The following is a 27,348-nucleotide window of genomic DNA, read 5'->3' as shown; positions in this document are numbered from 1 at the left end:
AAATAAGCAAAAAAAAATAGGGAAAAGTAATAACAGTTCAATCAGAATGGTGTCAAAATCTCAAAATACAAAGGCTAAAACATTTATTTTGATGGTTATAGGTAGAATAGGTGCAAGAGAAGTAATGTACTGAAGCAGAAAAATGAAAATTACCAGAGAGAATAGTATCCATTATGTGTGATAAGCAATAAAAGAAGAATAAAGGACAGAGAAAAGGAGAGAAAGGGAGTGTACATGTATATAGTAAGGGTAACATGACTGTAGCAGAATCTGAACTTCTCATCAGCATCACTATTCCCAGAAGAATCCATCAGAATCCACATGGAGCCACAGGCAGTTGTCTGATCCGGCTGTAGAACCAGCACATCTCTTAGGACTGAACACTCTCGAGGAGTCATCATACTGGGGAAGGCAGTTATAAAGAACAGGCCAGAAAATGTTGATAGTTGCCCCTGTCCTTTAGAACAGGATTCTTCCTTATTGGCTAACAGCCTCTGCTACTGTCATTCTGACATGACTTACTGAATGTACAAAACTCATGATCTTTCTGGCCACTCCCAGAGAAAATAAACAAAAAGTATTATAAGAGCAATTCCAATAGAGATTTCAGAGAAAGAAATTGCATCAGCCAGGTGAGCCGGAAGCAGCTGGGAGACAGAGTCCAGTGAAGAGCCAATCCAATGAAAGAAATTCAGAACAACTGTGCTTCAGTAATGCTGTGAAGAGGACTGGCAGGAAGAGGAGAGCCGCTTCAGAAAAAGAACAGGCCTCATCTGCTTCAGACTGTCTTTGTACCGGGGCTGCGGACCTTGGCCATTCTCCCAGAGATGATGCAATCCTGATGAACAAGATCTGCTGCCAGAGAAACAATTGTTAACAGCCTATGCAGACAGCAACTCAGCCAAGGAGCTATCTCTGATCAACTCTCTCCATAAACCACTTCAAAATGTAATACATATGCCCCCATAGCTCCAAATATCTATCAACTCCATTCTCCTTTAAGAAAGAACAAAATACATATTAGCTCGCATAGCTGCGTACATGCATTCTAGACAGAGACATAAGCTCCCACAACAGCTTTGGGTCACCACTTTACACCCTCCCTTTTAATTCTATCTATCCCAAAATATCATCCAAGTTGAGACACATATTTCTGAAACTCTCAGAAAAAAAAAATCTTAATCTGGGAACCTTATAGATCTTGATTTATTCTCTTTTAAAATAAGAAAAAATAACCAGTACAGAGAGAATATATTTAACTTTATGAAAATAGAAAAAGAACTGAGTGAAGCATTTATTCTCTCATGTTCACTTACCTTCCTCACTCCTATTAAAAAGAGAGGAGGAGGAGGAAGGAAGCAGTTGCCTTTCTTTTTGTACTATGGGATCCTCTGAAATGCATGGCTGCCTTCTAATATCTCAAAGCCAAAATAAACAATCTCACTCAAATTCATTCATCTTGGAGAAATAAGTATACGTTTAGCCCAATATCCATGCCTTTATACTTAAAAAACTGAACAATGAGATCTGATTTTGAATATGACACTGGAATGCCACAAAATTTAAAAAAATAAGGTAATTATAGTCCTCTTAATACAGACCGAAAAAGGGTACATTTCAGAAAGGTTTTCAGAATGAGGTTTGAAACAAAAAGGGGATTCCAGGTAACTCATTTAACCAGAACCTACAGAGCAACTTGTGCTAATGAAGATTTTACTATTCATTTAGATTGAATATATGTTAGCAAAACACTCATCTATACTTAATTTCCCCCCTTTTGCTTGACTATGTAAAATATGATGAGCTGATGGAGTGAAGGAAACATTACACAAAAATATTTGGGCAGATTACTCTGCCCTTATGATTTTCACATCACACATATTTTAAAAATGCATTAAATGTATGAAAAGAAACATATATACTGTTAGCACTATACATTTATCTCTACTTCTAAATGCAAATTTTTTGATGTTGCCTGTCATTGGAGGTTTTTTACCATTTGTAGTAACTCTGCTTTTCTATTCCCTAGATGTACTCTATAGTATCTAGTTAAACTATTCCTTACTCTCTGGCCCTGGAACAAGTTTTATTTTCCGACCTCCATGCCAGGAATTCCCTATCCCTATCCCTGAAATTTTAACTTGCTGAATTTTTACCTAGCCTTTAATGTTCAACTCAAATGCAACCTCCTTCATCACAATTTCCAAGAAGCTTAACAGCACTGTTTTACATTTCTCTAGTTCAGTTATACACTATTGTGCATTACAGTTATCCTATAGAATCCCTACTTCTCAAAATTTGGCTCAAGTGCCACCTTTTACAGGAAAGTTATCTAATAGTTCACCTAATCCCCATTGGCTAGGGCTCCTCTGTCCAAAAATTATTTTGTATATACAGTGTCCCAAAAAGTCTTAGGACACTGTATTTTTATTTGATTTTACATACACATGTTGTTTCCCCCCAATAAAAAATAAGCTTGATGGCAGAGCTGGAAATTTCAATTTTATCTCTGTGTCCCCCACCTAGGGCACTGCCTGGCACACAGTAGGCACCTCAAATATTTTTTGAATGAATCTCTGGCTTTTCTTATCCCCTAGAAAATTCTATGGGGAAAGGGATTTGTTGTTTTAAATTCTTTCTTAATATTCAACAACTAGTACTATGCTTTGCACACAGTTGGTATTCCTAATTGCTTTGGTCTCCTACTTTTATGGAATCAAGACTGAGCTGGAAAACCCAATTCTGTCTCATGTAAATACTTTAGTTATCTGATTCTAAGATGGGAAGCTCACAGAAGGTACACGCTATTCAAAGAGTATTCTTGGAACAGTGCCATGTTTCTGCTATGGTAGGAAGACTAGTATTAATGTAAATAGGATTTAGATAGCTCTTGGTCCTTTAAGCATGGTCAAGAAAGGTAACTCTCTTTATCACCTGCCAAAAGATTATAAATGTTGTTTTTAATATCTTTCTTCCTCACTCTGAATTTTATAGTAGTCTTTGACCTGATAGTGAAAAGAGGTAGAAAGAGGCGACAAGATGGGGACAAGGATATGGGAAAATCAAGAAAAAACAACAGAAGAAGGGAAACTAGGTGCTAGGTAATAGGTTACTTTAGGAACATATGATAATTTTTTTTTTAAGAAACAAAGGATAGCAGAATAGAGGAGATGGATTCTAGAAAATGAGAGAGACTTTCAAGGAGAACACGGAAAGATCAGCATTACCTGACACCAGGGAAAGTTTAGTAACAAGCTTAGATGAGGTGTGTCAGAATGGATCTAAGGCAAAAGGGGAAAGTAAGTATGAGTAGAAGTAAAATCAATAAAATGAAATGTGTTAGTCACTGTGTTAAGCACCAGAAACACAAACACAAACAGGAAAGACCTCAAGAAGCTGACATTCTAACCGGGAAAGAAAACACATACACAGAAGCAAGAGTCAGAAGGGGGTAGAAGGTATTGTACATGGCAGAAGGTACCTTCAAAGTGGCAATGTTTTGGTGATGGCTGAGAAATAGCATGGGGGACCCCGGACTATGTAAGACAACATGAAAACTCACCAATCAGAGCCTAGTTCTCAGTAGTGGGGAAAAAGACAGACTAAACACTAAAAGGATCAGAATATTGTATCTTGAAGTATCAAGCTGTGATAGGCAGTGCTTTTTTTTTTTAATTCATAAAGCAAACAAAGAAACAGAATGAAAAGTTTTATTTCTAAGTAAAATCATAATAAAATTTTTGTGTCAATTTATGTGCCTGGTCCTTCTAGTGTTAAAATGGGCTGGGTGGAAAGAACTGAGTAAATTTAAGTGACTTGCAGCCATAGTCTGGAAGCTTTGCTCATACTTCTTTTCCCCATTCCCTACCTCATTTCTCTGTCTCCACTAACTTATCTCTCTCTACTGCCTTGTCTGCATCTCACTCTCTCTCCAGTGGCTACCCAAATTTGGCACAATAAGCTTAGTAAAATGAAGTTAAAAAAAAAGCTTCTAAGCTGTCCAAGAATAGTTGGAATAATTTCAGCTTAAAAAAAAAAGTCTAATTTTAGTTTAGTTACTTTCACCTTTCCCAAGAAAGGTTTTTATCAGAAACAAACCTAAATGTCAAAACACACAGGTAATGAAGAAAAAAAAAAGTCATAGATAATTTATAAAATGGATTAGAAAAATCCCTAAACAATGTTGACAGGAAGGTGAAAAAACATTTTATCTAAAATCCTTTGAAAATAAGTATGTTGGCTACTAACCCATAAGACAAACCATTCATTATCCCTGATCCCTGAATATTTGTTTGGAAATGAGTAATTTTGATTACATTACATTCAGGTAACAACAACCTTGAGGAATTTATATTTTTATTTATTTAATAAAACGACATCAATCCTACCAAGATAATCATTCTACCTCAGCCTCTGACCTTCCAACTCAAATAAGGCCCAATATATGGGGTAACCTCCTACTGATTATGCTATGCAACTACACAGGTAACAAAACCCCTAGTGCCTTCCCACTTTTAGTTGCCCACACCTTCATTTTCTTCCTGTCACTTTTGTCCCATGGAAGTGGGTTCTGAGGGATTTAACAGATGAACACTCGTTGAGCATGTCTTCAAATCTAACAAGAAACTACTAGATTTTCAAATATACTTTTTTTTTTAACAACTACAGCTCCAAATCAAAATTCATCGTCAAGCCCCCTCTCCCCTCACTAAAGTTACTACGCCACAAGCAAATATCTTTCTTGATTTTTTGCTTCCTTAGTCAACAAATATTTATTGAACACCACCACTGTCAACATTTACAATGCTATGTGTTAAGGAATAAGAAACAAGAGAGAAAGATTAATTCTTGCCATATTAAAGGGAATTTCCCTCCTACTTACAGTTTTATTTCTAAGGGGGTTTGTATATTCCAAATGTGTCTATAAACAAATACATATAAAAATGGTGCAAAACTGGTGCATTTGCTGTTCCTCCCCCCCAACAACAAAGATAAAACTACACTTTAATATTCTTAAGTTAAATTCTCAGGAAACACATACATTACCAATAATGCAGCACAGACTCCTTTCTTAATCCCCTGAAAAGATTTTACTGGGAATTTTGTGAAGTCAAGAGACGGCTTATAATATACACAATAGTAAGAACACAAATCAATAAGCTGACTACAGAGATTCTACCTCACCTGACAGACCAAGCAAGGATCTCTCTGCAGGAGCAGAAAAGGAATTCAAAATTTACCAGATTGACACATTGAACAATGAATGCTTCAACACTTTTGAGAAAGAAAGCTAACTTTCCCTCTAAGTCTTTAGGTTGATAAGTGAGTCTACCATGTCTTCTATTTCCAGACTCCCTCAGGCACAACATTGCAAAGCTTAAGAAGTTTCTCCCAATATTCAACTTCAAAATAATTCTAATAATCTCCACTTCATAATTTCTATTGACTCTGTATCATCCTTTCAAGACCACTGATTCTCTTGTTATTGGGGGGGGGGGAAATCTCACAGGCTAGCTAGATACAAACAGCTTTTTTAACCTCTGCAGTCTGGAGTCTGCAAAATAAAGCGGACAAAAGCAACATTCTATAACCAAAGCCTTTTCCCCAGCTGTCCCAGGAGAATTGTTTTTCTTTTACTACATTCCTTTAATTAAACTAGTATGTACCAAATCCTAAATTTTCTCTTTCTGAAGTGGAAGAAAAACACACCACAAAACAAATTATGTTATCCACCTATAATCAGTTGGCTGCTTAAAGATTCTAGATGAAAACTGTAGGTAAATTATCTGAAAAACTTGGAATTTCAATTCCAAACATGTTTTGTAAGCACTGTTGGAGCAGCTCTGCCTTAGAAGAATCTAAAATGACATCTTACCTTCAGTTACTTGGGGACAAAGAAACAACTTCATTAAACCAAAATCCATAAAAGGCTTGTCTGTACTACTTCCCAGCTCAATTTTTCAATTCCGTTTTACACATACATGTTCCTATTACGTGTGCAGTGTTGTTTACTAAGGGATAAGGATGGAATCACTGAGTTAATCTATGCCATATTCACTGCTCTGACAAACCAACCAGCATAGCCTAAATTTGCGCATTTCCTATCAGATATTTTATTTTTTGCTTTGTGGACACTGAAGCACCCAGTCAGTCATGAACTTACATATCAATATATAGACAAAGACAATTCCTGTCAATTCTTCCTTTGATTTATCTCCTGTATTATTCCCCCTCCATTCTTTCTACAAACACAGGAAGGCCCTTTCCCATTCTAAATCTATAACCTTCTATTTCTATTCCAAGTTCCTAACTCTCCCCCTTTCCAGATTTTGGACTCTCCAGTCTATTTTGAATTCTGCTTCCTGCTTGAAGCCATAAACAGTAGTTTAGTTGTTTTTCAGCAGTATCTGACTCTTCATGACCCTTTTTGGGTTTTCTCAGCAAAGATATTGGAATGGTTTGCCATTTCCTTCTCCAGGTCATTTTACAGATGAGGAGACTGAGACAAACAAGATTAGATGACTTGCCCAGAGTCACACAGCTACAAAGTGTCTGAGGCCAGATTTGAACTCAGGAAGTCTTCCAGATTCTAGCAGCCCTAAAGAATACCAGATAAATCCAAACTTCATGCTATCATAGTTCTCTCCTTAACTAAACTATCCATATCTCTCACTACTTCCTTCTTCCTGGCCTTTGCTCCTCCTATCCCTATCTCTAACCATTCCCAATCCTACTTTCTTCCAACCTAGTGTCAAGACTTACTTTCTCCATAAAATCTTTAGAAACTAATCTAACTCATATTTCCTTCCCTTTATTCTGAATATATCTACAGATCAAACAGAAATAAATATCACAAATGACAACTGTAAGGTAATGACTTAACTAATTTCTCCTTACATGGTGATCAACTGCTTTCCTCTCTATTGAGATCTCAGAAGAATAGGGCTTTGATTGTAGCAAAGAAACTCAGTAATAAGGGATAATGTCCAGGAACTAGGAGGGAAATAGGGGCCGTTAGATACTAAAAATATTTTACTGAAAATCTTCTTTGCAAAGTTTTAAAAACTAAGTAGACACTTATTTGCCAAGAAATCTTACCTATTCTCCCAAATAGCGATTTATACTAATTAAGTAAATCATTCCTAGTACTACAATTATATATTAGCATATGCAAAATGTCAACAAAATTGTGTCAAAAATAGCTATATGTGCTTTAATATAGGTGCTTAAGCACCAGCCAGGTCCATGAGTTAAGACATAATTAACGTTTCGGCCTGGGCAAAATTTTTGCATCTTTAATTCTTAGAGATCATCTGCAGTCCAATATCCAACATCATGAGGAAACTGAGGTCAAGACATGTAAAGTGACTTAATTAGTTCATGGCAAAAGTGAGACTAGAACTCAGGTATTCTGACTCCTAGTTTATTACTCTTTTCATTAAAATATATGTGTCAATACACTGATGAAAGTATGTATTTTACAGTTAGTGAACAAATGAACAAAAATAAAAAAATAGCACAAATTTTCTAATTTTTATGCAAACACGATCATTCACTACATAATTCCTCTTAACTCTGAAAGGATCAGGCGATTCAACTAATGCAATTTTTTTTGGAGGAGGCAATCGGGGTTAAGTGATTTGCCCAGGGTCCCCCAACAATTAACTGTCTGAGGCCAAATTTGAACTCGGATCCTCCTGACTCCAGAGATGTTTTGATATGCTACCTAGCTGCTCCAGCTAATGTAATTTAAAAAATAATTTTATTTCAACGTCTTTGTGTGTAAATGTACTTTAAATACAAATAATCACAAGCAGATATAACATTTTAGTCTGAAATAAAAATTTTCATCCTATTATTTTTTTTGCCTTATGAATGAAGAAAAAAATACACTGTAGCAGATTGTTCCTTTGAGGTCTTCTTAAACCCCAGTGCTATTGTAAATAAAACAAAAGACAAGCTTAATACCATTTTGAGTGAATAACATTTGGCAAAAACCGAAGTGGTAATTCCATTTTATTTTTTATTGGTCAGCTCTAGCACACCATTATTTGAGGTCCACATTATGAACTTAGAAACTTAAAGAATAAAAATGATCAAAGTATGCAAACTGGCATTTTACACTAGAAGAACGAGAATTTTAAAATACTTTGAAGGACCAATTTGGGTCAGTTGACATAGCGCATTTTTAAAAGCTCATAACACAAAGAAAATATAGGATGAACATTTTAATTTCAAATTAAAAAGTACAATAGCTGCTTGTAATTATCTGTATTTCAAGTGTGTTTAAACAGGAAAAATTATAGTGAATTAATAGTAAAATTAAAAAAATTTTTTTAATTTTTTAGTCAATTGATGGATCAAGTCCTTCTGGTGTTAAAATAACTGAAACAAAGGTACCCATCAACTGGGTAATAATAAACAAAGTGGTATGTGAATGCAATAGATTATCACTGAGTCAAAAGCAAAGATGAAAACAAATTCAGAGAAATATGGGAACTTTTATTAACTTATATAAAGTGAAGCATTACCAAAACAATCCTGTATGTTACAACTAAAATAATCTAAAGTCTAACTCAACCCCTAACTCAGTGTAATTATAACCAAGCTTGGCTCTTAAGAGATAAGAAAACGAAAATACTTCTCTCCCTTCTATGCAGAGGTGAGGGACTGTGGTTATGGAATAGCACAGCATATACTGTTGATACAGTTAATATGTTTATTAATTTTGCTAAATTGCTTCTCCCCCCTCATAATAAGGGATAGCTTTCTGGGTGTGTGGGAAGGGAATATTTGGAAATGAAGAAGATTTTTAAAAAATGAAAACATCAGAGTCATGTACTATGACCTCTGGATTGTAGTTCATTTTGCAACTGTGTTTTTCTGTCCAAAGAATACATTATATGGACTCCTACCATATCTGAATGTTCCTATTTATCAAGGACATCCTGAATTTGAATCCCTTTTTCCTAGCCTCATATAGCTCTATACTATCCATTCACCTCCCACCCTGACTAATTAACCTTCTTAACTTCCGTCTATGACAGACTTATTTGTTATTCCTTTCTCTCTCTTCCACTGTTTTCTCTGGAAAAACTTTTATTGTTAACAAACTGCTCTACAAATTAGCCTTCCAAATCTTGTAATTGCTTTGTAGATATATTTATTCATGTGGTCACGTTGCTTCCCTGCCAACAGAATATAGGTTCCTTGATGGTGGTACCCGTTTTTTGTATAAGCTAGGCTGGCAAACTAATCCCTGTGGAACAAATGCAACTGCTGCCTGTTTTTACATGGCTCACAAGCTAAGGATGGTTTTTACAATGTTAAACTGTATTTTAAAATGTAAAAAAGAATTCTTAGCTCAGAGGCTATACAAAAACAGGTGGTGGCTCCCAGACCATGGCCTGTTGAGCCCTGTGCTTAGAAAAGTGTGTGGCATACAGTAGGCACTAAATAAAATCTTGAACTGAATTATCCCTCAGATATAATTGATGAACTCATAAAGATTCCTTTTAGTCTACTATATCATTAATAACACCCAGGTCCAAGAGTAAACCTTTGCAAACTACCAAAGGGAATGACCATTAATCACTGAAATACCTAAGCAGGATCCTCTAATACAAAGCTAATGTATATCCATTAATTCAGTCTGGGCAGTGTTAACATTTGTGCAAACTCTGTAATTAAACTGGGTAACAACTTAGTAGAACTTGGAAATAGATGAGCTGTAAATCTAAGTATGAAAGAAAAGAACAACTTCAGGGGGATATAATGAGTTCATGACAAGTATGATGTCCCCTATGCCAAATCACCACTTTCAATACCTTCAATGGCGGTAGTAGCACAGGGAAAAAAAACAGATTGACATAAATAATTCTGGTTTCTTAAACAATCTAAGATGAAGTGTTCTTTTTCCTGACTGTACCAAATCAAAAACTGTCATCAATTTTTCCAGACTAGAAGCTGAACCTAACAACTTTTTCAATGTCTGCTATTATTGTTACCAGAATAATTTTTCTTATACATGGATCTGGTCAGGTGAAACCTGTTCTTTAAAATCTCCAGTGGCTCATTATTATACCCCGAGTAAAGTTCAAATTCCTCTGGCACTCAAGGCCCTCCACAACCTGTTGCTAACCTTTCTAATTGTCTTGAACTCACAAAGTTGGTTTTTGGAACCCAAGGGTAAGACTTTACATTTCTTCCTCATAAATTTCATTTTATGAGATTAGGCCCAATGTTGTAGCCAGTGGATACTTTCATCCAATGTTAGCAATCTCTCACAGCTCTGTGACATCTGTAAATTTGACAAGAATCCTATTCATGTCTTTATCCAAGTGACAGACAGCAATGTTAAATGACATGAACCATATAGATTCCACAAAACTCCCCTTTCCAAGCTGAAACAGAATCATTAAAGACTCCATCGTCACTAACTCTGTTCTTTGGAAGCTTTAGTAGGCCACTCAAAGAAGGAACTTTCCATTTTAATCTCTTATGTGGAGATTTATAAATTGTTTTTGCTTTTTGTGCCATCAATCCAGGACATATTCAAAAATCTTTACATATAAAAAGTTAGAAATATTACATAATAATAATGGCAGCAAACAATATTTAATTGTAAGAGTTACTGTTTTTTTCCATTACTTTTGTAAAAAGTGAGAATTACTTTGGGCCATTTGGCAACTTTGAGATATCCCATCACTGACTTTTATAATTTTCATAAGTTATTTTCTTTTGGGGGAAAAACCCAACTCTTTAACTTATCAAGCAGTCTTGAACATTTGTGAGTTTATTAAGGGATTACTAGAACAGCAAAGTACCTCAGGCACTAGTTTTCAGGAGCTTAGTTCCACTACTTACGTGTTCGTCCTATTTTTCCCTAAATAGGAAAAATACTTAAATTCTCATAACCAAAACTGAATTTCTAGACCATGTCCCTTTCATTGAGAAAAACAGGGCTTTGGATCAAGTAATTCCAGTCAATTCTTCCTCTTGGGTAGTTTAACAGAGTAGTTAACCCTACGGTGTCACTATATACTAATTTTTCTGGGCTCAATTGTTTGGGAATGGTGGAGGGTAATATTTGTGACTCATCACTTTTAAGGGTCTTTTAATAGCAGAAGAATTGCTGAAGAGTAAGGTGGGGTGGATCTGTAATTCCTCTTTCTATCCAAAAAGCCTATATTTACAACTCTTATCTAGAGACAGATAAGGACTTACTTAACCTTTTTGCTTCCTTTCACAAATAAACTCCTTTATAACTCTCAATTCATATCAGTCTTTAAAATGGCAAAGGAAAAGTACAAAGGGAATCTAATTAAAGATATTGGTAATCTATGAGGAGAAGTCACGCAGAGTAGGGCTAAAGACGCAAATCTCATACAAAAATACAGTATATACTGTAGTTATAGGGACAAAAGAGGGACCCATTTTCTCATTGCTATTTCCATAAAATTCAATGAAAGAGAAAATTTGAACACATCTTGGGTTGGAATCTTCAGGTGGTCCTAAATGGTACACTTTCCCAATACCTAGATGACATATTATAGACACTCTGATTTTACAAAATCAATCTGGGAATACAAAGATTGCATCATTAAGTAGAGAGGGAAGAATCAGAATACAGTGGCATACTTATATGCCACTGGAACAGAATTTCAGAGTTTCAAGGGACCTTAAGAATCAAATCTATTCTTAAAAATATCCTTAAGCTTGCACTTTTACAAACAACACTGCATAATATAGCTCATTTTGTAATGTTTTGTCTTGATTTTACTTTCTTCATTTATGTTAACCAGTATTTTCCTGGGGTTGTTTCAGATCTTCACAAAATTCTAATACTTTACTTTTAAATTTGCTTTATTAATCACACACACATATAAAAAAATCACTAGAAATAAACAGAAATGCATTTGAATTAACCTGTCAATCTTCTCATTTGTCTTCCATGGCTTTAAGATCACTAAACTGAACTCATAATCTTACCTTCAAATTTGACCTTTCACGCAACACTTCTTTATTTCTATTGATGGTACCACTACTCTTCCAAGCTTGAATCCAGGATCTAGGGTTGAAGGTCTGGGAGAATATCTTGGCTCAAAAACTTTCAGTGGTAATTGCTTATCAAAGGAAATAAAAACAACTAATTCTGGCATTTAAAACACTACAATCTGGCTGTGCAGTACCTTTCTAACACTGTCAAAAACTTTTTTCCTTTCATTTTCTATGCTCTGGCTACATCAGACTATTCATTCTCAGACTGAATTCTGCCCTTTCCTCCCTGTCTTTTTGAAGGCTTTCCTCAATGCCTGGAATGGTCTCCTCCCATATTTCCGTCTGATGCAATGTCTTCCCCTTCCCCCAAAGGCCTGGGTCAGATATTTCCTTCTTCCTGAACAATATCACCTTCCAGATACAGGATTACTCTTTTCACCAGATTACATCTTGATATGCATTTTTTTTAAAATTTCAAACCTTGGTATATAATAGGCACTAAATGTTTGTTTAATACTTGTGTTTTTTCTGTATCTGATATTAAAAAACTAGGTTTGAGGACATGTTTCATGGTCAGAATCCTGGCTAACACATTTGCTTCCTTGTCTTTTCAGACTTTCTTATACCACTCCATCATCCCCAAGGACAAGAGTACAAAAATACTGACTTACAAGATTCTAAAACTCCATCTTTTATATACACCACTCTGAGAAAGACCACTGTGCACCACATGTCATTGGGTATATTATATTCAATGATTAATAATAGAAAAAAAGTCAATTTTTGGACACATATAATGTAGGAAACCAATGAAGACAGCAAAGCAGATAGGTCCGCTAGACGTGATTGTCTGCCATTATAATTTTTTCCCTCCTGGAATCCCATATGATTCGGAGAACTTGATCTAGTTTAACCACCTCATTTTACAGGTGAGGTAACTGTGGCTCAGAGAGGTCATCATCTGTCCAAAGATATGCAGCAAGTGTTGAAGCTGGGACTCGAAGACAGAGAACGAGAAATTTATTACTTCAGTCTTTCTTAGAACATAAAGATAGATGGATCTTGAAAATCCAAAGTTTAAAAAAATTAATTTTGCTTGGCTTTCATAAACGACCAAGATAACTTATAGCAGTTAATAATAAAAAGGACAATTGTTTTACCCAAGCACCTTCATCTTGTTCATCCTTCCCTTTTCTTGATATAATTCCAATAATCATTTGTTTAAATGAGCAGAATTCAAAGTGCTATAGGATTAGACTTCAAGCTCTCATAAAAAAAAGTCACTGGCTTTTTATTGTTTGCTGAACTTTGAGCTCCTTCTGTGCATCCTCCTGAAATACAGAGATGTAGGGAGAAGAATTCATGCCCAGGATAGCTAGCATTTATATAGCACTTTAAAGGTTTGCAAGGCTGTTTACCACATTTGATCCTTATAACAACCCTGGAAGGTAGATGCAATTATCATCATCTTTACTTGGTAGTTGAGGAAACTAAGGCTGTGAAAGGCTAAATGACTTGGCCAGGGTTATAGAGCTTTAGAATGTTTAAATTCCAAGTCCAGCATGCTATGACTCTACCCAGCTGCCCAAAATGCCATATCGCTTCAAATAGAGGTTATGACTCTTTTCTGACAATTTGACCTGATTAAAACATGTATTCAATTTATAAGCAGTGCCATTTTTCAGCACATAGCTGCATATTATTTCTTTTTTCATTTTAGGAGTAAAGTCTACATTTGGACCAAAACACAAACTAAAATGAGTGCTTAGAACACGAACTTATAGAAATGATATTGGGAGAACTCACTCATTTTATATAATTTGCTTCTTAGAATTTAACAATTTTTAAGATACTGAAACTTTGAAGGCATTTTGGATTTTTACTGAGAAACAGATTTATATAATCTGTTAAATCAAGTTTTAAAAACCAGTCACAACAGATCACATTTTACAGAACTCGTTTTCTTGTCAGTATTTATAACCATCAAAAAGACAATTAAGTGTTGAAAGAAAACAAGTTGTGCATATTATCATTCTTTCTTGGATTTAATGATATAACTTTCAGCATTACCGTGAACCACTCAAGAAATAGTTTTATTGTGGAATTTTAAAAACAAAGCCACTCCAGCAATATCAATTTAAGGTCTTAGTTTCAACATTAACATCTTTTTTTTTCTTTTGGAGATAAACAAACGGTTTTGAAATTACAATAGATTAGAATTCATGGCCCGAAAACGTCACCCTTTACAAATGAAAACTTTATTACTGGTCTATGAAACATGCATGTGGACAAGCAAGAAAATATTTGGTATGGGAAACTGAATAAATCATACTTTTTTGAATAGTGACAAATCAAATCCATACTGATTGACAAGTCATTGGAGCTACCAATGGATAGGTATAATGGAGAAAGTACTTGACTTGAATCAGTAGACACAGATTTAATCCTGCTTGAAATACAAAATGCTTCCTAGCTATGTGATCATGAGGTAAAGCACAACCTCTAAGAGCTTTAATTTCTTCATTTATAAAATGGAGATAATACTTTCACTATATTATGGGATTATTGAGAGGAGAGCACTTGACAAACCTTAAAAGTGTTACATAAATATGTTGGTATCTAAGACATGGAATAAAATCTATGGGTCCAGAAAGAGCATTCACTAACTTCATATTATGAAAGAGATTCCAGAGTTAAGAAAATTTTACAAATGAAAAGTAAGCTGCTAGAGGAGAAAAAAACTCTTAGCAAAAAATGCCCAACTCGCTATGGAGATTAATTATTTTTTTTCCTTCTCACAGAAGGTTTTCAATGGAATTGGGCAGAATTTTTCTTCCAATAGGAATGCATTTTTTATTTCATAGGAAAAAAGACGTAAAGAACTTCACAAAGCCACAGAATTTTATATCTTACAAAGACCAATTCTTCCTTTTTAAAATGATGATGAAACTGCTAACTAGAAAGGCTGACTACTGAAATTATATTCACCCGTTCCATAAAGTGATTAATACTCCTATTTGTCTTTTAGAAAGACAAGCTTTGACTTTGCATGCATTTTCATACTTTTCCACAGCAATTTTTAAAGAGAAAAGCAGATACTTAACCAGAACCTTGATTCTCTCAAACTATAAACTGAATAATCGACTCTCCATGATGGGATCTGAATCTGGCACAGCCAATCCTTTCTCTTAGCTGATCCTCAAATGCATTTATTTTTATGTCTGCCTCTGCACATTGCTCCTAGAATACCTCTAGTCTTAGTGGCTTGGAGTTAATGATGGAAGGGTAGGGTGAAAGCATTTGGGCCAGGTCAGCCTGGGCTGACATCCCTTATAAGAAATTAGCCTTGATACCAGCACTGTTTCCTACCTGGTCTAACTAAGGTAGTTCTGCCAACTTCAGACCCCTATCTGTGATACCCTAACTATGTTTTCACCTTGGAGCTTTTATTCATCAATAGTTTTCATGAACTATTAATATGATATTTCAATAAATCAGTGTTTCTATAACTATTTCAATATAATTGCATTTATTTTAATTTAGTAAGCACCTTTCCACCAACTGAACTAATTTGGAATACAAATTTGTACACAGAAGTAAAAACCTTTGGATTCATCAATATTTTCTACAAAGCTCTAAAATAGGCACTGAATCTATAAATTTGCCTCAGTTTACTTCCCCTCTGCTGACAACTTTGAGAAAAAAGCTCTAACTGTAAAAAATAAAACTAAGTCCTCTCAGGATCAGAATAAATAACAGAAAAGGGTCTTCCACATTTACTTTAGATTTGCTTTTTGTTTAAGCAGTTAAATTTTGTTTAGGCCTTAGTCATACGATTCCTATTGTATGAAGCAAACAAACCATAAACATTTAGGAGACCACAGAACAATTCAGTGTAAAAATATTCCTTAAAATGATTTACAGACATCATATTCTACCCTGACAACATTAGACTTGAGAAACAAACTTAAATAACCATATCTAGACTGCACATTTCCCACTATTTGGTTTCCATATAGAAAACTAAAGTCAATTCTCAATTGTTGCTGTAAACTAGAGAGGATACCAATGGAGGGCCAGTTTAACTGCTAATAGGTCTTCTCAGGTTTTTTTCTTGTTAATAAAATCTTCCTAGGTTCCTAAGAATGTTTAAATGATTATTACTAATTAATCACATATATGTATGTATATATATGTATATATCATATATTAACTATCTCAAAGACAAGTCAGCACTGGAGGGAAAGACTTTTTAAACACAGGAATCAGAAAGTGTAGTGTAGAACACAATTCCATTTAAATACAAAATAAAGAATATCTAGGGAAATGAAAGTACAAAAGTACAGATCTATGGGACATAAATTATAATTGAACCTGTCATTATGATTATTTAAATGCTGAAATGAGATTAGCTTCTTAACTACAGCATAATTTCCAATAAATAATTTTTGTACTGGGCAGCTAGGGTGGATTGAATGTCAGGCCTGGAGTCGGGAAGACTCATCTTCCGAAGTTCAAATATGGCCTCAAGATACTTTCCAGTTGTGTGACCCTGGGCAACTCACTTAACCCTGTCTACCTTAGTTTTCTTCATCTGTAAGATGAGCTGGACAAAGAAATGGCAAATTACTCCAGTATCTTTTGCAAAGAAAACCCCAAATGTGGTCACAAAGAATTGGACATGACTGAAATGACTGCACATAACAACAACCTTTGTACTACACCCTGCTGAAGACAAGCTGTTCAACTGGGTTTCGCAGGACCACAGAGCTAGAGCTGGAAGAAACTTCTTGTGTCCCCACTCTCAGGTTATCTTGGCCAATCCCATACTTTTCCAGATTAGGGAACAGAGTCTCCTGGAGATTAAGTGATTTACCCAAGATCATACAAGTACTAATTTAACTGGCAGAGTCAGTATCTGATTACAAGTCCTCTGACTCAAACCGAGCCTAACAGTATGGGGAAACTGGAGGGAATGAATAGTGGTTAAAAGAGAGCAATAAAGTTGACTCAAAAGAAAAGAAGGTATTCTGAGAGAAGGGAGGAGAGCCAAAGGACATGAAACTGGACAACCTGAGGGAAAAAAGGCTTAAGAATAATTACCTTCAGATCTAAGACACCTCCAAAAGACTCATGATGGAAAATGCTATTCACATTCAGAGAAAGAACTATGAAGTCTGAATGCAGATTGAAGCATACTATTTGCTTTTTTTGTTTTGTTTCTTCTTTCTTGTGGTTACCTGTATTGGTTCTAATTCTTTACAACATGACTAATGTGAAAATACGTTTAATAGGAATGTGCACATCTAATTCGTATATTATTGATCATAATATTAATGTTTTACGACATAATATCCACCATTTATTCCACATATATGTATATAGTACATTAATATAGCTAGCCCCTAGCATGTAAGAATATACTGTATCAGATTGCACACTGTCTTGGGAAGGGAGGAGGGGGAGAAAATTTAAAACTCAAAAGCTTATGGAAGTGAATGTTGAAAACTAAAAATAAAGTAATTTAAAAAAGAACAATTACCTTCAAATAAATAATAATGGTAACTAGCTAATCTCATCTCAATTGAATTAAAACAAAATACACAGAAATATAGACAAGGGCATAAGAAAAGCTTTTCTGAGTATAATGGATCTATGCAAATTAGTACAGGCCCACAGTCCTTGGGCTTAATCATACTGTAGGTGAGTGAAAATACTCATTAAAATCCAAAGCATAATCTACAGCCTATTGGAGTTTTTCAATAACAATACTAATAATACTCATTCTGGCATCTAATTGTGATAATGAATTGGTGAACAGCTGATGAAAATTGACTGCATAAGAATCCTGCCCCAAATCTGTTAAGATTCTGGGATTCATCAAGAACACGAAGTTATAAAATCTCACAGCAGGAAATTTTTAGGGTTAATACTTTAGACACAAGCACACACCCCTCCACCCCCCCATCCATTTAACCACGATTAACATGTTTACTAGCCACTCTAATTTTCCCATCCTCTTCTTTTTCTTTTATTATTTCTTTTTATTGGCAGCAGTAAGAAAGTAGGAGTGCAAAAGAAAAGATGGGTGGAGTTCATTGAGCCACCTTAATTTTAGACTGCTGCTCCTATTGCAAAGGTTGTTGATTAATTCCTATTGCTAGTAGAAGCTTTGAAAGCTAAAAAAAAATTTTACACACACACACACACAATATATATAAAATTATATAGATATATATCCAGTTGGGAGGGGAATCTCAGTCTTTCCAGTTACTATAGCCCTTAGGTGATGATCCCCAAATTCTAGTCTCTGCCAAGAACTTTTCCAAAACTGTAGGCAAGGTTCAGACAACAATAGCTCCAATAATTCCAGAGGAGAAGGATGTTCTAACCAGTTGTTCAGGTATGTAGAATTTTGCTCAGGCCAGGTGAGATGACCAGCCTGAATGGTTTAGTTGTTCAGTAGTTTCAGTTGTGTCCGACTCTTCGTGACCCCTTTTTGGGGTTTTCCTGACAAAGATACTACAGTGGTTTGCATTTCCTTTTCCAGCTCATTTTACAGAAGAGAAACTGAGGCAGACAGAAATTAAGTGACTTGCCCAGGGTCACACAGCTAGTGGCTGAGGCCAGATTTGAACTCAGGAAGTCTTCCAGACTCCAGGCCCAGCACTCTATTCACTATACCACCTAGAATGTTTTAAGGATGATCCTATTTAGATGGTAGGGAATGGAGTACATGATTTCCAAGATAATCCTGCAAGTACTTAATGGTAATCATCTATGCAAAAGGACTATGAATGAAACTACATTGAAATCCCTGCAGTTAAATAAATAAGGTTTACTGTACTTCCTTTATAAAATTATATGAAAAAAGATGCTAACTCCACTTTAGTGATGGAAAAAATGGAGAAGCTATTTAACTTACAGCAGTATCTGGGAATATTAGAACCTCAGGTCTTCATAAAGAGGTCAAAAATATAAATGCGATCAGTTTTGATGCTTAGCATTAATAATATACTCTATTCACAAATTTCTCTATACCTGTACATATAATGTAAACATCACTACACTGAGATAAGCAATTTACTCACTATCACAAAAGACATTAATAGACAATCTTCTGCTGGGTCTATTAAGCAAGAATACCTCTATTTAACACATTTTTTGCAGATAGCTACAGACCCAGGCTAGTAAACCAAATTAATAATTTCATTCATTTAACTCTGATGAAACTTAGTTGGAAAGCAGAAAGACCAAACAACTTATTTTACAACTAGCTTAATGACATTAAATAAATTTTTATATAAGTGTGTCTCAATTTACACAAGTGCCAGGTTCTTGGGGGGAAAATGTATTTAATATACAGAAATGTATTAGTAGAGTTTACCATTCAAACAAACTTTGTGGTTGGTCAATTTGCATAAAGAAGAATCCTTTAGAAAGGTAAACAATAGCCTAACCTAAGTTTGGATTTCTTGTATTTTGGGTTTTCTTAAAGCAAACACACCTTTACTGCCTTACATTAAAACAAACCAAAAACTAAAGATACTATTCAGCAGACTAAACCAGTTAGCCTTTAGATGAAAGCAGCTCTCCCCATATAGGTCACAAATCTTAGGAAAGCTGGGAATGATTGAGGTATATCTCTGCTTAAAGGCACAGTGATGGACCAGATCTCTTCCAACTCTATGATTCTTCGTATTTTGATAAGCTGGATGCAACTATACTACCTTCAATTAAGGGTTGAGACCTAACAAGTCAAACGAGGCTGGGCCTGACCTAATAAATAAAAATGGATGAGTAATCTTCTCTAGCAAAGTGGGTGATGAAGATGAAACAATAACTGGTCCTCTCCGTGATCCAACACTGAAATGTTGGAAGGTGTTCAGTTCACTGATTTAAAGTAAAACTGGAACCTAACAATATGTAACCTTTTCACAAAGGGAAACAAGTTAGTCTACATGTTCTGGTCCAATCCCAATCAAAATAATGACATTGTATGTCTCCAAATCTCCCAGCAGTTTCATTTGGACACAGTATTCCTTTCTATTTCCTAATAAGAATTCAGCTGTGAATTGCCATGGAGCAGTCCTGTTCAGTACTGATGTTACATTTATCGGGAGTGAAGGGTAGGATTTGGCTTCACCTCAATCTGTAGCAGACTTTAGTTTTCTTTCTTTCCTCGGACAGAAATTTTTACCATCCTACCACATGCTCCAGGACAATTTTGGGGTTAATAGTACACAGTTGGCACAAATTCAGTGCTCAAGTAGGAAACTGCAAATGATTTCTTTAATTGTATGCCAAGCTGAATAATCTCCCAGGGAAAAAAACCTCTCCTCCTGCTGCCCCTCCCCCATCAGCATTGCCTCCCTGCTGCGCAAAGAGCCCTTTGTCCGGCTCTGCACTTATCTAGCTGTTTGGCCATATTGACAGGCCTACTGGAGGCATAATAAGGGAGTTAGTCTGACATCAGCAGCTGGCAGTTTGAAACAAAAATCTTCCTATTCTACTTTCAGCAAACCCTGCTCTAGTGGTCTTTGGTTCCCCTCATGATGTCTAAATCTCTTCTTCCTGTTTTATCTCAGTTTCCAAATACAGCAAACCAGGAGCTAGATATACCCGTATGACGGTGGGAGTGTAGGAGTTAGCAGAGCAGATCAAACACTTGACTCTCAGCTACAAATGAACTCTGTGAGGTAACTTTAGAAGTCTTTTATAATTTTGCGCCTCTGAAGTTTAGGCAAATAGGAAACAACAGATAGGGTACAGTGTGTGTGGTGAAGAGATCAAGGAACAGATTCCATTTATTTTAGCTAAGGTATTTCACCAAGGCTCCTGCTCTCTTTGAATTTGACTGGGAGGGTGGAGGAGAGAGCAAACTGGGCAAAAATACTAGTTTTAGGTATCAGGGAAACTGAGGAATAACGCAAGAATCTTACAATGACAGAAATATTATATTTCTCCAATGAGAATAAAGGATTCTGTCTTCATACCAAAGATAGTGGATTGACTCTTTAAGTCAATCACATATTCAGCAAGCCAAACCACTGATGGAAAAACTGAGTGAACACGATGAGATTACATACTCCTTTAGTGACTGACATGTGTAAAGTAGATTGAGGTTTAGCTTGATTATATCTTATAAATCCACTGAGAAAGTATAAAACTGAGTTTGTTGAAGGGCAAAATTCTTTGAAGCATCACATCTCAATAAAGATGATAACAAGGAAAAAGGTGACCAGAAGCCTATATCTGGTTCAGGATTTTCAAACAGAATAATTTTAATATGAATCAAAGTGATAGGAAAAATTGTATATGGGCAATAGATATAATATGACTCAATACCGAAGAATCCAGAGTATAACATATTTCTTCTCTTTCCTGTCCTCCAATATAAACTCCCCTATACTTTGTGAGTCTCCCTTAAGGGAAGAGAGAATAGAGATTCTGAATTCAATATTAAAAACTTTAAAAGTCACTTTATCTCATAATATGGAATTTTCTGAACTGAAGAATGTCATTTAAAACTAACACAAAGATTATACTTATTTGAAAGGGGCAACCATCTTCAAGTAATGGCGTGTTTCATTTTCCATCAAATTCCAAGTGAAAATAAGTTTTATTATGAAGTTTACATTTTTTTGGGTCAAGTTTCAGAGTCACTGCTCAATGACAGTAAAAAAATATCCCAGCTAGAAGGATGGAGCCTATCAAAAAAGTTTCAGTTACTAACATCTGAAAATAAATTATTATTTTAAAAAATTAGCTGCTTCAAATTAAGCTAAGAGCCACCAGACTTAAAATCTAATTTATGAGAAAAATGTATTCTGTTCAGGATCTTTCTACATAGATATTTCCAGTGACCTTTGATGGTCTGTAATTGTGACCTAATGTTTCATAAATTGCTTCTAATGCAAACTGGATGACAACGTGGAAATAGCAGTATCTACTTATGAGTATTGCTCTGGTATTTTTCTAAAAGGCAAGGAAAAAATAAATGGCTACTTATCTCTCTAAAAAGAGTAGATTAGTTACAGCATCATAGAAGTAATACTTAACTGTCAATTGTGGATGCAAGGTACTTGGGTTCTAAGTAGGTTTGAAAAAACTTTCAAAAGAGTAAAATGTGTATGTGAGGATCAAAAGACCCTCTTATGCTCATTTCTAAAAATCTTTTCTCTTAGATTACAGTGTAGTTTAAACAACAAGCCAATACAAGTGAAAAAGCACATTTATTTGATATGGCATCTTTTACATTACATTAAAAAAAGTACAGTACAAAGTACTAGAAGAATTCAAAAATATTCTTTTAAAAGGTTCTCTCTTTCATTAGTCTGCTTGGATGCTTGGTCACTGGCTGGCAGAAAACACAATTCACATTTGTGAACAGCAAAAACTCATTTTCATTCATCTTGGTTCCCTGCCACAAATACTGAAGTCACCACTATACATCATAAATATTTGTGGGACTGAAATTTATTCACATGAATTTAAACAAAAAAATTTTTTGATTATAATACCACTAATTTTAACCTGAGGATTCAAATTTGAAAACAACATACCACCACCAGCATCTGCTAATCATTATGTATGGTTCTCATCCAATTGTGCCACCATACTTAGCAGACTGCTCTGCTGATATGGAAAACTTTCTGATCAAGAGAAGTTGTGGGGGGAGGGGTGTAAGTTGGTCTGATGCAGTCTTCTCAGGTGTCCAGTACTAGACAGACACTTTCTGCATATTCCTTCTGGTCTGCCCCATCTCTTCATAAATGGGTTCAGGTGTATCATGTTCAAGGACTATATCTTTGTAATGTCAGAAGACTAAATATACCCAATGAGAAAATGAAGAGTCAAAACTCCCCAGCAGATAACATTTATCTACATTTGTTAGTCTGTATAAATAATTCAACAAGAAAAAAAAAGATGTTTGGTATACTAATCACCACTTGGTAATTTCTATTAGTTTATCCTCTTAACATTCCAAAGTCTAGTTCAGCAACATATTATTTTATAATCTGCAAATGGAAAAAAATCTCATAGTATGGCATGATACTTGTATTCATTCTATTAGGCAGAAATTTTATTCAATAAAGATAATATGGCCTAAATAATGGAGGGAAAGAAGGACATAACAATAAGTAAAGCATGTGGTTACATGATTAACTAGAAGGAATGGAGGAAAAGAATATGTGTAGTTAGAAAAAAGCAGCTGCCTTCTGTGTGTGTGTGTGTGTGTGTGTGTGTGTGTGTGTGTCTCTCTCTCTCTCTCTGTATTGTTCCCTGCCCCCCTTTTAAGGAAGAATCTTGATTCTCCCTATTCTGGTTTCTCAGGGACTCAAAAAAGAATATAAATAAAATACCTGGGATTTTCAGCAGTGTTCTAGAATAGTTCTCAATGGATACCAGAAAAGTCCAATAAAATTCATTTTTCCAACTACTGATATAAATGGGTGGAAGGTTATGAATTGTTCATTTTCCTCTCTATATAGATTTTTTCAAGCAAACCAGATTAGCAGTAAAAATTCTCCAAGAAACCAGGGTTCCTTCTCAGTAGTAGAACCAGCCATCTCCTAAGTGCAGTTCCCTGCAGCCAACAGCATTAATGGACGCTGCACTGCTGTCCTTCCCTGGAGACAGCAGCCAGCACTACTCAAGCTTCTCACGTAGCAACCAGAGCTCCAGAGCCAGCAGCTGCTGCTGCCTTGTATACTCACCCCTGAGATCCAACCCAAAGGAACAACCCTCTTCTCTCCTCACCCCACCCCCACTCCTTATACACTTTCCTTCCCATCAGTGCTCCTTGCCAAGCGGACTGGAATGATACTCTCAGAAAGAAACCATCCCAAAACGCTCCGTCTTTTAGTTATTATTAGAAGACCTTTATTAGAAAATCAAGATTTACCTAAGCCCAATTAAAAAGATTTTTTTAAAAACAAAATCAGTGTTGGAATAAAACTTTCAGAGCAACATTTTTAAAAGCATGTTAGCATCCTGAGTGTGTATTTGTTGCCCAAGTGACACTCTTGTACCATGTTCTACAAAAGGAAATCATAATTCATTCTTCTGCCCACAGTGACAGCCTGAGTAAAGCTTAAACACTCCAATCACATAATGGGCCAGAAACCTGGTAGGCAGCTATCTTCTAAATAAAACTGAAACAGCCTTATTTAAAAATTATTATTCCTGATTCTCCAAGGCCTGCAGACATCAGCCTATGAAGTTGCTACTACATACTATATTCTTAAAAGCTCAAATTTCACACGATTTTTAAAAAATCGCCATTTATAGCACTTTTCCTTTACTGAGATGCAAACATTAATCATTACAAAATTTAACAAATTTATTTATGGGATCAAAATTTTCACCAAGACACTTACCACCTAACTTGGCATCTGAGTTCCCAATCAACTGACTAAGATTTCTGAAACATTAACCCAACAAACAAGGATGGGGCTCTAGTGACACAGAGTGAATATGACCTTGCCCACAATTGTATGCCATTAAAAACAACTTGTTTCAGTCAAGCGCTGAAGGAAATCAAGGGAGAAGCTGGGGAGACACCCAGCCCTGTGAACACATTTCAAGTGAAAATGGAAGAGATGGACTAAAATATAAGGAAACCTCAAATGGGGGCCTGGAACTCTAGGCAAGAAATGAGTGATTAGCGAACACATTACACAAGTAATATGAGAAAGCAAAAATGCAGGTCAAACACGCACCCCCACCCCAGACCAGCAGGGCTGGCTGCAGCATCAGGACCCACGGGAGAGAGACCCCCCCCCCCCTCGGAGAGAAGTGAGATCGTCAAAGGAGCCAGAGAATAGATTAGCATAGAAAGGGGTTTCCCACAGTTAAACTTTCCGTCTCATCCTACAACCCTTTCAATTCTGATCTCTTCCACCACCGCGAACCACCCTGTTTCACATCTCGTTCACAACTCAGGGAAAAAGAATTCCTAAATCACATATTATTCTGCCTTAAAAAAAATAAGAAAAGAAGAGAAAAAACGTCCCTAAAATGATGGCCCTCCACGCCCAAGGCAGGAAAAACGACACGAGCTGGCTGCGCTCCAGCCTGGAATCCTACAAAACCCAAGCCCTCGGCTCCCTCCTCGGAGATGCGAGGAGCAGGCCGCGGGAAGTCCAGGAATGTGCACGGGGGGAGGGGTGGCGGAGGCACTGGCTTCCCTGTGGGAAAGGAAGCAGCCATCGGAGATGGGAGCCGACACACGGACGAGGGAAGGGCTCCCGGCTTGGGGCGGAGGGGAGCGCCCCCGGGGCCGGCAGCGGGGAGCAAGGCCCGGGCAAGCTCGGGGGACCCGCGGACCTCCCCAGAAGGGGAAGTGGGGGGAGGGGCGGGAAGGGTCCCAACCTGGCCCAGGAAGCATCCTAGGGCCGGGGTGCGCTCCAGGAAGGAGGGTTGCGGGGGTGGCGGGCGGCGAGAGAGGGAAGCATCCTTCGAGGCTTCCTGCGACGCGAGGCTCAGGCCTCGGGCCCCGAGGAGGGCAGGCCCGAGGATGGGGGAGGGGGTGGTGACCCCAAGCGATGCAGGCCTCTTTTCGTCAGACCCCTTACCTGTGTCCCTCCCAGGCGCGGGGGGCCCGGGCCGGGCCCGGGCTGCGGTGTGCGGCACTGCCGGGGAGAGCAGGACTCGAGCTAGGCCCAGCGCAGCGCCGCGGTGTTTCTTGGCCGGGGATGGCCCGAGCCTGTGAGGTGGGGGTGGGGGGTAGGGGCTGAAAGGCGGAGCGAACCGAGGGCGGGCGCGCGGGCGGAGAGGGGGGAAATACGGGAGGGAGTGTGGGCGGACTGGCGGGGCGGCTGCTGCTGCTGCTGCTGCTGCTGCTGCTGCGCGAGAGTCTGTGAGAAAGCTGGCGGGCGGAGGCCGCCCCTCCCCCAGCGGCGGCGGCAGCAGCGACGGCGGCGACGGCGGCGGCGGCGGCGGCGGCAGCTCACTCAGCCCGCTGCCCGAGCGGAAACGCCACTGACCGCACGGGGATCCCCGGCACTGGCGCCAGGGGCACCCGGGACACGCCCCCTCCCGCAGCTCCATTGGCCTTCACGTCCAGCGCTCCGCACCCATTGGTCGTGCGGCCGCCAATCAGGAGCAGCCGCTGGGGTCGCCCGCAGAAGAGGCTGTGCGCGGGGGCACCGGCTCGTCAGAGAGCCAGCTGCTAGGTAGGGGAGCGGAACTCTTCAGGGGGGTGGGGTTGGCTGCTGACGGGGGAGATGGGTGAAGCCATCAAAGGTGGTGGAGGTGGAAACCTTACTGTTTCGTTCAACGGAAACTGAAAGGCTGGGCCTGTCCGCTGCGCTGGAGGGGGAGGGAGAAGCAGAAGGGAGCGGATAAAGCAAGACCAGGACCCTGCCATGGCTCCCGCAGCGGGAGGAGCTCTTCTGGCCCGCCTCCTCTCGTTGATTGGGCGCTTCGCCTCCCGCCGTGTGTGAAAACACAAATGGCATTTGCTGGTTGGAGTGAAGCTCCTGTCAGTTACGGCCTCGAGAATACGCTGCTGCCTAGGCTATCGGACTGCCCCATGGGCGGGGTAGGTAGGTCGGGGAGGGGGAAGGGCGACCTAGAGTGGGACGTGAAGGTGCCTCCCGCTTCTCCCGCCCCGCTGCGGCTGGGAGGGGGTGGGCCTGGTGAGCGTGGGCCTGGAGAGCGTCTCGGGCGTCTCCGCCCTCTTCCGAAGAAGTTCGGTTACCCGCGGTCTGGGCGGTCGCGGGGTCTGATTGGGTCTCGGAGCTGGGAACCTGCTCGGCTATTGGCTCCGACTTGAGCGAGCGAAACCACTGCGTTCGAGGCGGGGGTCGGGGCAGGTCTATCTGCCCCGCGGCGCCCACGGTGGTAGGGTCTCAGCCCAGCGCCGCAGTGTCTGGCTCGTCGCCCCTGCGCGACGTGGCAGGAAGAGGGCCGCAGGGGCGCTGGGAGGAGGGGATTCTGGAGAAGACTCCTGGGTGGCGGCGGCGACCGCCGCTGTGGAGCCGGGGGAGAGAAGGCGGAGGGCGAGGAGGGCGCGGGCTCCTCCTCCATGCAGGGATCCCGCCGGCCCCTGAAAATCAAGCAGGTCTTCGCTACCCGAAGCCCCAGATTCCCAGGCCCTGACGTTCACGCTTGGCTTGAAGGGCGTGAAGGCCCCAGGTGGTGCAGTGCGGGTTTGGGAGGTGTGTGGGGGGGTGGAATCTAGTCCTTCTGCGGCCCTTCCAGATTGGGGGAATAAGGGAGTGGACGGGGCTGGCTTCAGAGGGGCCTGTTGTAGGGGGCCGCGACCTTTCAACCGAATCTCCACGATGTTCTGATGGGGAGGCGCCTCAGATGCGCTTTTTCAGGTTCCTGAGGACGTGG

At 38.5% G+C, this 27,348-nt stretch overlaps 1 protein-coding gene across 1 annotated transcript; it reads right to left on the bottom strand.

The window, feature by feature from the left end:
* Positions 1–66: 66 nt before the first annotated feature.
* LOC110199077 (uncharacterized) lies at positions 67–26,055 on the bottom strand. Its single transcript, XM_020973778.2, has 2 exons — positions 25,581–26,055; positions 67–855 (listed from the first exon to the last, which is right to left on the bottom strand). Exons 1-2 carry the CDS (start codon positions 26,053–26,055, stop codon positions 779–781), a joined length of 552 nt encoding a protein of 183 aa, XP_020829437.1. The 3' UTR covers positions 67–778.
* Between the last annotated feature and the right edge of the window lie 1,293 nt (positions 26,056–27,348).

This window comes from Phascolarctos cinereus, unplaced genomic scaffold, assembly GCF_003287225.1.
Source record: "Phascolarctos cinereus isolate Bilbo 61053 unplaced genomic scaffold, phaCin_HiC Scaffold_4;HRSCAF=312, whole genome shotgun sequence".
Lineage (NCBI taxonomy): Eukaryota > Metazoa > Chordata > Mammalia > Diprotodontia > Phascolarctidae > Phascolarctos > Phascolarctos cinereus.
This window is presented reverse-complemented; position numbering and strand designations above follow the sequence as displayed.

Excerpts from the sequence above, each read along its gene's own strand:
- LOC110199077 (XM_020973778.2), bottom strand. The coding sequence starts at position 26,055 with ATGGAGCTGCGGGAGGGGGCGTGTCCCGGGTGCCCCTGGCGCCAGTGC. Across the intron at positions 856-25,580 it reads CGCGCCTGGGAGGGACACAG|CAGATCTTGTTCATCAGGAT; the intron begins GTAAGGGGTCTG and ends TTTCTCTGGCAG.